The sequence below is a fragment of the Heterodontus francisci genome, chromosome 27 (genome assembly GCF_036365525.1).
Source record: "Heterodontus francisci isolate sHetFra1 chromosome 27, sHetFra1.hap1, whole genome shotgun sequence".
Classification (NCBI taxonomy): Eukaryota; Metazoa; Chordata; class Chondrichthyes; order Heterodontiformes; family Heterodontidae; genus Heterodontus; species Heterodontus francisci.
Genome location: NC_090397.1, coordinates 42,624,565 through 42,639,088, shown reverse-complemented (window position 1 = coordinate 42,639,088; position 14,524 = coordinate 42,624,565). Strand labels below are relative to the sequence as shown.

The 14,524-nt window shown below is 39.7% G+C and overlaps 1 protein-coding gene across 1 annotated transcript in view; it reads left to right on the top strand.

The window, feature by feature from the left end:
* The window catches only part of LOC137384768 (guanine nucleotide-binding protein G(i) subunit alpha-1), a 62,361-nt gene extending 52,264 nt beyond the window's left edge, over positions 1-10,097 (top strand). The window contains exons 7-9 of the mRNA XM_068059203.1: positions 1,857-2,010; positions 4,920-5,127; positions 7,953-10,097. Coding sequence (XP_067915304.1) covers positions 1,857-2,010; positions 4,920-5,110 — 345 coding nt within the window. The 3' untranslated portion in view covers positions 5,111-5,127; positions 7,953-10,097. The remainder of the gene's footprint in view (positions 1-1,856; positions 2,011-4,919; positions 5,128-7,952) is intronic.
* Positions 10,098-14,524: the final 4,427 nt, after the last annotated feature.

The window sequence follows — 14,524 nt, the reverse complement described above, 5'->3', positions numbered from 1 at the left end:
TAGATGGGGTGCCAATCAAGCAGGCTGCTTTGTCCTGGATGGTGTGGAGCTTCTTGAGTGTTGTTGGAGCTGCACCCATCCAGGCAAGTGGAGAATATTCCATCACACTCCTGACTTGTGCCTTCTAGATGGTGGACAGGCTTTGGGGAGTCAGGAGATGAGCTACTCGCCGCAGGATTCCTAGCCTCTGACCTGCTCTTGTAGCCACGGTATTTATATGGCTACTCCAATTCAGTTTCTGGTCAATAGTAGCCCCTCGGATGTTGATAGTGGGGGGTTCAGCGATGGTAATGCCATTGAATGTCAAGGGGAGATGGTTAGATTCTGTCTCTTGTTGGAGACGGTCATTACCTGGCACTTGTGTGGCACGAATGTTACATGCCACTTATCAGCCCAAGCCTGGATATTGTCCAGGTCTTGCTGCATTTCTACACTGACTGCTTCAGTATCTGAGGAGTCGCGAATGGTGCTGAACATTGCACAATCATCAGCGAACATCCCCATTTCTGACCTTATGACTGAAGGACGTTCATTGATGAAGCGGCTGAAGATGGTTGGGCCTAGGACACTACCCTGAGGAACTCCTGCAGTGATGTCCTGGAGCTCAGATGATTGACCTCCAACAACCACAACCATCTTTTTCCCCCTGATTCCTATTGACCTCAGTTTTGCTAGGGCTCCTTGATGCCATACTTGGTGAAATGCTGCCTCAATGTCAAGGGCAGTCACTCTCACCTCACCTCTTGAGTTCAGCTCTTTTGTCCATGTTTGAACCAAGGCTGTAATGAGGTCAGGAGCTGAGTGGCCCTGGCGGAACCCAAGCTGAGCGTCACTGAGCAGGTTATTGCTCAGCAAGTGCCGCTTGATGGCACTGTTGATGACACCTTCCATCACTTTACTGATGATTGAGAGTAGACTGATGGGGCGGTAATTGGCTGGGTTGGACTTGTCCTGCTTTTTGTGTACAGGGCATACCTGGGCAATTTTCCACATTGCAGGGTAGATGCCAGTGTTGTAGCTGTACTAGAACAGCTTGGCTAAGGGCGCGGCAAGTTCTGGAGCACAGGTCTTCAGTACTATTGCCGGAATATTGTCAGGGCCTGTAGCTTTTGCAGCATCCAGTGCCTTCAGTCGTTTTCTGATATCACGCGGAGTGAATCGAATTGGCTGAAGTCTGGCATCTGTGATGCTGATCTCTCCATAGATGCTATTTCCAGTATTTTTTATTTGGGCCCATTAATGTTTTTTAGCTTCCGTGGAAACTAGATTTATTCATTTGAAAGACTTGGGAGAAAGTGCTAGGGTATTCTGGCCTCCAGCACCTCCGTTGAGTACTGTTGCAGATTAAAAATATTCGCAATTTTTCAGATCTCTGCTAAATTTTAATTAACTTATTCAAACTAAATTTCCTTGCTGTGAAGAATGAATGAACTTTCATGTACATAGCACTTGATCACATTTTCAAGATGTTGCAATTCGCTTCACTTAAAAGAATTTCCTTTTGAAGTGTAGTCCCTGGTTTTGGATAAATATAGCATGATGTGCATAGGTCAAAATCCCATCAAAAGCAAATGAGATGGATGACCAGTTGGTCTAATTTTGCTGGTGGTGGTTGAGGGAGGAATGTTGAGTCCGGTGGGAAAGCTTTGCGCCCTTTGAAAAACGTTATGTTATCTTGTATGTCCACCGGTACAGCTGAGGCTTTGTTGAAGGTCTCCTCCAAAAGACAGCATCTCTGAAAATGCAGCATTCCCTCAGTGCCACAGTGAAGTGAGCCTAGATTATTTGCATAAATCCTGTTGAAAAGACGGAGTTTAAAATATTATTCTTAGTCGAATAACTGTGTAATTCTACAGAACCGAATGCACGAGAGCATGAAGCTGTTCGACAGCATCTGTAACAACAAGTGGTTTACAGACACATCTATCATTCTGTTCCTGAATAAGAAGGATCTCTTTGAAGAGAAGATTAAAAGAAGCCCCCTTACAATTTGCTATCCTGAATATGCAGGTAAAAAATAGTACAGGTAGACTTTTAATTTTTGCATGAAAACTTAATAAATTTCAAACAACATTTGATGAAAATCTTAAATTATCTCTTCAAATGCCAAGGATGAGTTTAATTGCCGTGGTGCTGTTGACTTATGGAGGCTGCTGGCATCATAACTTAGCCGCAGTTCTTGTAACTTCGTGCTGTTGCGTACATTGTAAGGTTGACCTGGCTAACTGTGTACTAAGTCTGTCTTCAGTGGATATCAAACACTTTATTTTTGACCAAACCTACTCCAAATTACAAAATGGGTCAATGAATATATGGTGGCAAATGGCGATCACGATAAAGCCTTTAACCTTCAGTGAAGAAAGATTAGAAAAGATCATAAATTAGTCAGAAAAGAGAGTGAAAATTAAAAGTAGGACAGCGTTGGGAAGAAAAACGTGGTAGGGGAAAGTTCACAATCACAGAATCATTACAGTGCAGGAGGAGGCCATTTGGCCCATCGTGTCCGCACTGGCTCTCCGAAAGAAAAATTGCCTTAGTTCCATTCCCCTGCCTTCTCCCCATAACCCTGCACATTCCTCCTTTTCATATAACTGTCTAATTCCCTTTTGAATGCTTCAATTGAACCCGCTTGCAGCATGTTCTCAGGTAGTGCATTCCAGAGCTTAACCACTCACTGCGTGAAAAAGTTTTTCTTCATGCCACTTTTGCTTCTCTTACCAAATACCTTATATCTGTGCCCTCTCATTCTCGGTCCTTTCATGAGTGAGAAAAGTTTCTCTCTATCTACTCAGTCTAGACTCCTCATGATTTTGAATACCTCTATCAAATCACCTCTCAGCCTTCTCTTCAAAGAGAACAGTCCTAACTTCTCCAATCTATTGTCATACCTGAAATTCGTCATCCCTGGAACCATTCTCGTGAATCTTTTCTGTACTCTCTCCAATGCCCTCACGTCTTTCCTCTCAAGTGCGGCTCACAGAACGGGACGCAATACTCCAGCTGAGGCTGAACTAGTGTCTTATACAAATTCAACATAACTTTCTTGCTCTTGTACTCTATACCCCTATTAATAAAGCCCAGGATACTGTATGCTTTTTTGACAGCTCTCTCAACCTGTCCTGCTACCTTCAATGACTTATGCATATATACACCTAGGTCCCTCTGCTTCTGCACCCCCTTTAGAATTGTACCCTTTATTCTATATTGTCTCTCCATGTTCTTCCTACCAAAATGAATCACTTCACATTTCTCTGCATTGAACTTCATCTGCCACCTGTCTGCCAATTCTACCAACCTGTCTGTCCTTTTGAAGTTCTACACTATCCTCCTCACAGTTCACAATACTTCCAAGTTTCGTAGCATCTGTTAACTTTGAAATTGTGCCCTGTACGCCAAAGTCTAGGTCATCAATATATATTCAGAAAAGCAAGGGTCCCAACACTGATCCTGGGGAACTCCACTACAATCCTTCCTCTAGCCCGAAAAACATCCATTAACCACTACTCTGTTTCTTGTCACTCAGCCAATTTCGTATCCAGTTGCTACTGTCCCTTTTATTCCATGAGCTGCAAGTTTGCTCTCAAATCTGTTGTGTGGCACTGTACCAAATGCCTTTTGAAAGTCCATGTACACCAGATCAACAGCTTTGCCCTCATCAACCCTCTCTGTTACCTCCTGAAACAAACTCCAGCAAGTTAGTTAAACATGATTTTCCCTTAAGAAATCCATACTGGCTTTCCTTAATTAACTCTCATTTGTCAATGTGACTATTGATTTTGTTCCAAATTATTTTTTCTGGAAGTTTTCCTACCACCGAAGTTAAACTGACTGCCTGTTGTTGCTGGGCTTATCTTTACACCCTTTTTTGAACAAGGGTGTAACGTTTGCAATCCTCCAGTCCTCTCGCACCACCCCTAAGTCTAAAAGACTGAAAAATTATGGCCAGTGCGATTTCCCCCCTCGCTTCCCTCAGTATCCTTGGATGCTGATTGAACATAAATGTTTTATATATGAAATTGTCCTGTTCCAGTCTAATAGATTAGGGTTAATACAAAAATGGAGTTTTCCTGATGAGAGATTTTTGGTGAGTTAGCTGAAAACAAAAACCAGTTGGCTTAAGATGAGGGGTTTGTCTTGGAAGATCCCTAGCTTCAACATGATAGTTTGAGAAAAATATTCCACTACATCTGATCAACAGTTGAAACTAGTGAATCTGCAAATTGCAGCCTAAAGTGACAATGTGTCATTGTTTTATCGACTGCTAGGTATGTCAAAAAAACTTAGCAATGTAAAGATTATCAGACTGAAAAATTGGATACCTTTTGCTCTGAATCTTGGCAAATTCATCTTCTGTTCGCTGGAAATAAAAGCGTTTTCCAAATGATTGTAGTCCACTTTGGTCACTGAGGCACAGTTGTTCGAGGATGCTGATCAACCAAGAAAGAGTCTACACCTTTAATGTGGTCTTTGAAACAAATATAGTGGTGTATTGTGGCTAAAGGACTCCACTGTTGTGTCTTGTCCACTTGGTTCCCTCCGGATAAGCATCATCTTCAGGAAGCATGAACTCCTCCGTGTGTGCGAATACCACATGTTTCTTAAACTGCAGAACTGTCAAGTACTACCCGTTCATTTTGAATTTGGAAGTTGCACTACAGGGATTATATTATGAAAGGCTGGTAATCCAACCTGTTAGCACATCAACACATTGTTGATCTTCCTATTGCTGTGTGATAGAAAGTTCAAAGTAATTTGTAATAGTTTCTGGTAACCATTTTGCAATTTCATAGAAAGGGTGGTGTGTGTACACAGTGCAGTTAAATATGCTGAAGGTTCTGTGACTGGAAATTCAGTGTTACAATAGACTAATGAGCTATATCTTTAATTTGTATTTAGACTTTGACTTTTACTTCATACAGGATCAAACACATATGAAGAGGCTGCAGCATATATACAATGTCAGTTTGAAGATCTGAATAAACGAAAAGATACTAAGGAAATCTACACTCACTTCACATGTGCCACAGACACCAAAAATGTGCAGTTTGTGTTTGATGCAGTCACTGATGTCATTATAAAGAATAACTTAAAGGACTGTGGTCTGTTTTAAAGGTGTTGAAGGGATTGGTAAGTTGCCTTAATTTCTCCCCAAACTCATTACAGCAAGCGGCCTTGATACACAGCTGCCAAGTTTTCAACAGATTCATTGTTAAAAATATTTTCCATGTGTCAAATAGTGACCGGCAATGGTTTATTTGTGGAATGAGTCAGTCATCTGCAGGAAAACTGCTTTTTATCAAAGATTTTTCATACTTGCAGGAAGAAATTACCTGTGGTATTTCAATTTAAAACCATTCTCAACTCAGTCACATTCTTGGCTCTATTATCTGCCAGTTTGCAGCAATTGCAGTACTTTAGCCTTTCAAAGTTTATTGCTTGATAACCTTTTGACACATTTACACTGTTCATTCCCATTCCTCCAAAAAATTCCTCATTGCAAATATTGAGGGTCCACATGTTGTTTGATTTACCCAGAGCTTAGCTAAGGCACAGCAAGCCAAAAGATGAGTGTTCTTTGGGGTTCTCTCTCACCTTCTGTCACCCTCTCTCGCCTGCCCCCCTTTTTTTAGTACTGAATTCCTAGCATCTTTGTCTTATTTATGCCTTTCAGTGGGGCAATGAAAATCTTATTCTCAGTTCTTTGCAGATTCTTCTGGTTTTGAGTTTAGCTAGCATCAACTCCTCTTTCAGACCCTTTCATACTTAAGATATTTTTGCATCACTAACTCCCAAGTTCAAATGCAACCCCCACATTTAACTAAAGCTGCCACCAGGAGGCTTAGTTTCATCTCTTGTAACAACGCTTTTCCCCCTCAGTGGCTCTCCAATCTATAAAACCAAACTTGTCCAGGACTTGAGTACTAGTTCCTAGTCTGGGGTGGTTCTTCGAACTCTTCTGTCAAAACCAAGGGTATAGGAGTCAGTATTAGATCACTATTTTTTGATATATATTAATAATTTAGATATACTGGGCATAATTTCAAAGTTTGTAGATGACAAAAAACTTGGAAATATAGTAAACAATGAAGAGAATAGTAACAGACTACAGGAGATCATAGACTGGTGAAATGGGCAGAAAATTAATGCAGAGAAGCAGTTTCAATAACTTTCAAAAGGGAATTGGATAAATAAAGGGAAATGGAAAAAATCCAGGGTGAGGGAAAACAGGGGAGTGGGACTAATTGGATAACTCTTATCAAACAGTCATGCTGGGCTGAATGGCTTCAAGGCTTGGCTTTTGCCTCTCTACCAAAGAAAATTTGGCGATGATACCAAACTTGGAGGTGTAGCACATAGGCTGGATGATACCAATTGATTGCAGCAGGACATAAGCTAGCAGAATGGGCAGAAAAATGGTAGAATTTAACAGGGAAGTATGAAGTGATGCACTTTGGCAGAAGGGAGAGGCAATCGATACTTAATGGCATAGTTCTAAAGTGTGCAGAAACAGGGATCTGGGTTTTCATGTGCATAGATCTTTGAAGGTGACCTGACATATTAAGAGGGTAGTTAGTAAAGCATGTGGGGTCTTTGCTTCATAAATAGAGATATTGAGTACAAAAGCAGGGAAGGTATGCTGAACTTCTAAAGCTCTCGTTCGGTCACATCTAGAGTATTGCATCCATTTCTGGTCACAATATTTTAGGAAGGTTGAGAGAGTCCTTGAGATGGTCCAGAGGAGATTTACGAGAATGGTTCCAGGGATGAGAGATTTTAGCGACAAAATTAGGTTGAAGAAGCTGATGGTGTTCTCCTTGGAGCAAAGAAGATTGAAGGGAGATTTGATAGAGGCATACAAGATTATGAAGGGTTCAGATAAGGTAGACAAAGAAAAGCTGTTCCCATTAGCTGATGGTATAAGGACAAGGGGACACAGATTTAAGATTTTGGGCAAGCGATCGAGGGGGGATATGAGAATGAACCTTTTTCATGCAATGAATGGTAATGACCTAGAACTCGCTGCTTACGAGAGTGGTGGACGCAGAGACAATCAATGATTTCAAAATGAAATTGGATGGGCACTTGAAGGAAATAAACTTGCAAGGCTACGGGGATAGAACAGGGGAATGGGACTGACAGAAATGCTCAACAGAGAGCTGGTATGGACTTGATGGGCCAAATGGCTGCCGCCTTTGGCATAATGAGTCTTATGACTTTGTGTCTCTTTTTGATATGACAGTTGCCATTGCCTTTCTGTCTTTTGCTCCTTCTAAACTGCAAACATTTTGTAATATATGCTCCTCTTCCTATATTTTCATTGTGCCAAAATTGACACATTGCAACCTTTTTATTAATTCTTTGAGCTTCTCAATTTTCCCCTTTTACAATATTGAGGCGTTTAAAACACAAACTTGATATTCCCTAATTACTATTTTATCATTTGTTTTACTCTTGATTGTGCCATGTACTTACTGATGGGCTTGCCCTTCACTTAGATTTCAGTTTTTATTAGATGAAAACAATTTTTTGTTTTTTTTTGTTCCATAAATAAGCTGCTCCATTTTGCAAAACTCAAGACAGCTTGACTAAAAGGAAGTTGTTTTGTAGGGAATATCAATGTGCAGTCATTCAGTGGCCAGATCATATACCAACACACTGTTTCCTGATGAGATTTATAAATTATCTTGTAAACTAGAAATAGAAATTTAATTATAATTTTAAGGATTATTATAAAAAGCATATTTGGCATTTAAAGTTTTTCCTGAATTTATGGATTTATTAAATATATTATCAGATATGCAATCTTTAAAGTAATAGCTGTTGTAGTACAACTTCGCAAAGTACAACTTCCAAGTAAAATCATGAGTTCCAGTAAGGGGGATAACTGCAGGGTTTTGAACTGCTCTAAATGGGAGATATAAAAATAAAATGCCTTCTCTTTATTTTTGCAGATGAAAGATAGCTACTCAGTCGACTTGAACCTGTCTACTTCTGGATATAAATAAGGGAAGATAAACTGATTGGACCAGTACTGTACAATTTGTCAGTTGTAACAGCTTTATTTATGTTTCTCTTGTAAATCTTTTAAGTAATTAGAGTAGTCTACATTGAGCATTTTTGTGTTTAATTTGTATGTATACCTGTAACTGTAGCTATGTTTATTGTAAAACATTTTGCAAGATTTTTTCTATGGCCTTCTCTATTCCTTTCAGAGGAGGAAAGATGGGTCTCTAGCTTGTCTAAGAAATGGCTGATTTACCCCACACATTTCTTTTTCGACCTTTGTTAATTCTGCATGCCTTTCTAATTGTATAAGATACTTTGCTTGGCAGAATGTAGCATGAATACTTTAAGCTAACAGGTTTATCGTGATCACCTTATTTGTTTTCTCTCAATGATTGGGAGCACAGTGATATGCACTGCTCCATTTTTGGAAGGGTTTTATCAATTTGTTCACTGCTTTTTATAGCAGTTTGAGAACTAACAGTCTTTGTTGTGCATTGCCTTAAAGGTAGTGCCAAAGTTTTATACATTTTAAGCTGAAACAAAATGTGCTTTTGTTTGTAAATAGGAGTTAACATTTGTATATGTATTCTTTTGAAAGTATCTGAGCATTTGGGAAAAAGCAGTCTTATCAGCCATATCACTGAATATAACTGCAGTGGCTCAGGCAGTGTTGAAAAGCTTCTGAGTATTTGAGCACCAGTATATGTTCCACCACAAAAGTCTACTCCATTTGAGAAAGGGAAAGAATAACCTTTCCTTTGTAAAGCAGAAACTTGTAATTCAGATTGGAGAGTTCTGGTTAATACCAGAAATTAAGGTACTTTTTGAGTTTACATTGCTACATAAGGTTTGGGGTTTTATTTTTTTAAAGCTATTTTCTGACTGCATATGTTTTAGGTCAAGTTTGAAAACTACTTCAGATGCTTTCTCCTGTACTGGATACCACCTCATGGGCTGTTTCTGACAACTGCATTTTGGTTCAGTGTAGCATGAGAATTCAAATCTTTAATTTTTTTTGCTTATTCGCAGATAAATTTTAAATGTTAACAGCCCTTCTAATAAGTTTTTGTTTTGAAGCTGCTCTTTATGTAGTCCCATATTGTGGTGGTAAAAATGTATCCATGAGATATCTGTGGAAGTTAGCATTTAGTGAATTGTCTGTAGTTGCTTTACATTTTTAGCACTGGTTCTGGAAAGTTTTCACTGTGTAAACTAGTGATGTTTCTTGTAGATGTACACACATTTGACCAATTTTGTCATTTAAATCATACTGAAAGGCCACAAATGCAGCTATATAAAGCAAAATAAGTTTAATGTGCATGCATTCTTTGTGACACAGGACCACAATCACTACCAATATGATTTTATATGGTTAAAACCGTTGCAGAGGTCCTAAAGAATATTGCAGTCTAAGTACAGGGACCGAAGAAAAATTAATTCTTGGGGCTATTTTGTGCATTTGAGTGACATGGGCCAAGATTATTGGTTATATGTACTAACTATACAGATGAATTTATGTAAAGTTTATTTTTGGTTCTTTGACCTACAGATAAAAGTATGAAAAAACTTTACAACCTTTACTAAGATTAAATGATGTAAAAAAAAAAGGCATTTATAAAGTAACTAAAACATTAATTCTTCTTGTATGTTGGACCAACAAATGTATGTACGTTGCTTTTGAGATTATCCAAGTTAGTTTGCTTTCAAATAAATTTATCCTCTTTGTATTAGTAAGAGGTCATGGGACTTGGATAGTCAACAATTGATAAAGGATTACTTACAATTAGTCCAAATACTTTGTGCCTTGCTGGTGAACAACTTTTGTCAACCAGGTCTTATTTCATTAAATATTTTCTGATAGAAGGTGCAGCTAGAGCCACAAGCTATTGATCATACTTGATACAAAAATAAGTGGTGGAATTTAAATGTGGGACCACCTTCTGTTATTTCTGAAAATTTAAGGGGTTTAACAAACAAAAAAACTACTGACTCAGATATTGGTGATCATAATTACTGCTTTTTTGAACTTGGTCTGTACCATTATGGATGTCAGTAAGTGAGCTTAATAAAAATGAATTCTAAAATTTTAAGATGTGTAAACTGGTTTGTGAAAGAACATTTGAGATTCAATGTGCATGTATCTTAGTTGAACCTTAAGTTTGTTTTCAGTCACAGTGGGGTTGTGCCTCTGGTCTAATTTTGCAGGACACGCATGCAGGGGAATGTACTACGTCATCATTCTTCCTAGTGATGTGCTTTTCCTAAGCATAAATGTTTTATGGAGGGGGGGGGGTGGGAAGAAAGATGGTGGAAAGAGCTGCAAAGTGGGGAGTGAAGGCAACAAGTATGAGAATCTCAGACTTCTTTATCACAAAGATTGAGACTGTCAGTTCAGCTGCCTCTGCTAGGCATCTTGATCTAGATTTTTAAAGTCCAGTGTGATGTGCCAGGTTTATTCATCAACTGCTTAATCCAGGTCCTTGCTGGGGAAACTGGCCCAACCAATCTCAGGTTGCTTATTCTCCACTTGAGCAGTAGCCTTAATCCCATGTGGCCACTATGATCCCACCATCTCTTTTCCTCACTGCTCCCTCTCCTAGGTAACATTTCTTGAATATTGACACAGTCTTTGCTTCAGTCAGTAACGCTGGTAGTACATTTATAGATGCAACAATGTGCAAAAACAACTTTCCCCTGCTCTACGACTCAAACACTGGAAATCTTATCTACCCTGATCCATCCCTTCAAAATATTAAATAGTCCTGACAAATCACCCTTTCAACTCTAATTAACAAAAGCTCAATTTTTCAAGTCGTCTTATATATTGCCTCACAATCCCTCCTGTAGTGCAGAGTCCAAAATTGCGCACATGATTCCAACTGTGTACTTACATACACATTACATCTTCTATCTTTTGTATCTCTTACCACAAAACCCAATATTGTATTAGCTTTTTTATTTTAGAACGTCTTGTCCATTTAAAGTACTACTTTTTAACGTTTTGTAAACCTGACACCCCCATTGGCTTCCTTTGTCCTCAATTATTTATTATGCCTCCTACTTCAGTAATGCCTGCAAATTTGGACACCATACTCTAGCCCCATATCCACACTATTGATGTACACACTGAACAGAGGGTTCCTGAACCCTGTAAGACAATGTCACCCATTTCTGACCATTGAGAAACTGCCCTTGACTTCCCTTTTTTCCCAGCTTGTTTTGATCCAATTTCCTACCCTTCCCTTAATTCCATACTCTATATCTTTTCCAATAATGTCCTTTGAAGTATTGTCATAGACCTTCTGAAAGGCTATATACACAACATTCAATGCATTTCCCCTATCCACCATATCTGGAACCTTCTAAAAAGTTTTAAATGGGCCTATACTCTTTGGAGTTTAGGAGAATGCGAGGTGATATTGAAACATAAAAGATTGACAGGGTAGATGCTGAGAGGATGTTTCTCCTTGTGGGGGAAAACCAGAACTAGGGGGCACAGTTTCAAAATAAGGGATCTCCCATTTAAGCTGGAGATGAGGACGACTTTCTTCTCTGAGGGTGGTTAATCTTTGGAATTCTCTACCCCAGAAGCAGTGGAGGCTGGGCATTGAGTATGTTCAAGGCTGAGCTGGATGGATTTTTAATCTGTAAGGGAGTAAAGGGTTATGGGAGTAGGCAGGAAAGTGGAGTTGAGGCCACGATGAGATCAGCCATGATCTTATTGAATGGCACAGCAGGCTTGAGAGGCCAAATGGCCTACTCCTATTTCTTATCTTCTTAGAACTCTCAGGTTTGATTGGGTGGTGGTGGTGGGTGCTGCCGATGGTGAATCAGCTTTTGAGGTTGGAAACACAAGAATGGGTTATCTAAATGTACTGAAGAATGTGACTGCAGGGCTCCTTTTAAATTTTTCTCCTGTGGCATTTCTGCTGCCCACAGGCAGTCAGATTGGCAGGCTGGAGCATTTCAGGTGGGAAGCCTGCTAAGCCTATGAGAGAAATTGACATTGGGTGGGGTGGGGTTGGTGGTCGTTCAATAGTAGTCAGGGGCAAAGCAGACAGATTGTAGGGGCGGGCAAGGGTTTACTGGGAGCTTGTTGGGCCTGAAGAAAACACTCCTGCTCCCCTGGCCCACAAGCAGTTCTATAAGGATCTTGCCTTTTGAATTCATCCCTTCTCACCTTTCAGCTGCTGACTTTCCTGAGGCCTGGGAAACCTGGCCACCTGTGGTTAAAAATCATATGCCTATTGAAATGAAGACAGGTGGCCAATAGTCAAACTACTTCCTGTGAGCAGATTGGTCGTTCTGATGGGTCACTGACCTGAAACGTTAACTCTGCTTCTCTCTCCACAGATGCTACCAGACCTGCTGAGTATTTCCAGCATTTTTTGTTTTTATTTCAGATTTCCAGCATCTGCAGTATTTTGCTTTTATTATGGTTGTTCACCCTTCTTCTGCCTCGATTAAAACCAGAAGTGGCTGGGTTTGAATCCCTTTTTTTTACATTTTAATCTCTGATAGAACCTCACCTCATCTGTTTTTGGGAGTTAGCATTCAGCCCATAATGTTTCTTGGAGTCAACAAAATTAGTGGTGGGGTGGGGGGCTGGTGGGTGTGTGGGCAGGGATGGACTCTGAAAAGTTGGAAAAGTCCAAAGAAAATGTGTTTGTTTGGACAATCACTGATAAATGAACAAGCAAAGGGCCAAAAATACTCTTAATTTTATTTGTGTACTGTTAGGACAACAATAAATCAACTGACTGACCTTCTGTATAAACATTAGGAACCTTGCAGAAACTCCACAAGCTGTACTCGCATGTCAGCTGTTAAAAGGAGCAACTATATCGAGTGGGAAGAAAAGGGCACACTTAAAATTTATTTAATTAGATTGCAAGAGAATCTTCCTCCACATAGTTGATTAATTAGAGATCAACTGGCACAAAAATATTCACATAGCCAGCTCTTGAAAATGGCAGCATTTTACTGTTTGCTTGGTGAAAATGCATTTTTGTTCACTCTGTCCTTAAAGTTGACTCATGCTGGGATCTCCACCCCATTGAGTCTGTTCAACTGATTGGGGCAAGTCTTTGAGCCTGCATAAAATTGAGGCTGAGACTATTCACAGGCACAGACCTCCAATGCAAACCATAGTTACAGATATTTGAAATACAAGCCACAGATTATAGTCATTACTGAAGGGTAATAAAGACTCAAAACAATTTTATTGGTAAATAATTAATATTGTGAAATTATATTTCAATGTTTATTACCTGCGTGTTTTGGGCTAGCCGTAGGGAAACATGGTTGAAAGATCTTTCTGTAAAATTTTTCGATTTTATTCAGTTCAGTTTCTCATTGTTTTCATGGGTAGATTTCCTAACCACTTATCTTTGATTTATTGGTTAACATGCCCTGATTGGTAGGTTTGTAACACGTTTCCTTGCTTTTGTATGTCCCATACCAAGTGAGTTTTGATTTGTTGCTCTTTTGTAACGATAAAGCTTTATCAATCAAAAAGATGAGGACACCTGAAGTGAGATATGATAAATAGGACAGGAGTCCTATTGTACCATTATAGAACAGAATTCTAGTGTAACTGGAGAGGATGACCTGTTGTGACTTCAGCTATATCCAAAATTACTGACGAGATAAAATTTCAGTCTGTAGTTTATTATAAATGGGCTCTTGTAGCTGACAAAAGTGTGCTGAACATACATTTAACTGTGACGGCCCATTTAAAGTCCCCTCACCTTTGTCCTCTACATTTACAATTCAGTGGCATTACAAGTAGGGAGGAACAGTAAAATTCTACCCACATTATATCGCCCCAATTGCATCAGTGCTTGAATGCCCCACTTCTTGCCAAGTATTCTCATCCTCTGAACTCTTCACCATGCCACTACTGTTGATAATGTTGTAATGACTCAGTATGCTATGGCTATTCTGTTAGTAATATATTCTGATCTTTGAGTTGGTTAAGCTATTGAGCCTATAGTACACTAGAATCAAAGGGTGCAGTAACAATGCATGTTGTTCTTATCTGCTCCAGAGGTGGCACTGTAACCTCTTCCATAGAGAGAGAGAGAGAGATACAGCACTGAAACAGGCCCTTCGGCCCACTGAGTCTGTGCCAACCATCAACCACCCATTTACACTAATCCTACATTAATCCCATATTCCCTACCACATCCCCACAATTCTCCTACTACCTACCTACTCTAGGGGCAATTTGCAATGGCTAATTTGCCTATCAACCTGTAAGTCTTCGGCTGTGGGAAGAAACCCACACAGTCACAGGGAGAACTTGCAAACTCCACACAGACAGTACCCAGAACCAAACCTGGGTTGCTGGAGTTGTGAGGCTGCAGTGCTAACCACTGCGCCAATGTGCCTGACAACACAAGCTCAAGCTAAAAGACCATTCAAGTGAATGGGCAGAACATTGCAGGCTAGTGTATGGAAAGGCAGAAATCCCAGAGCGCCATTTCCTCTGACTGGTCATGAGCATAGATACTTC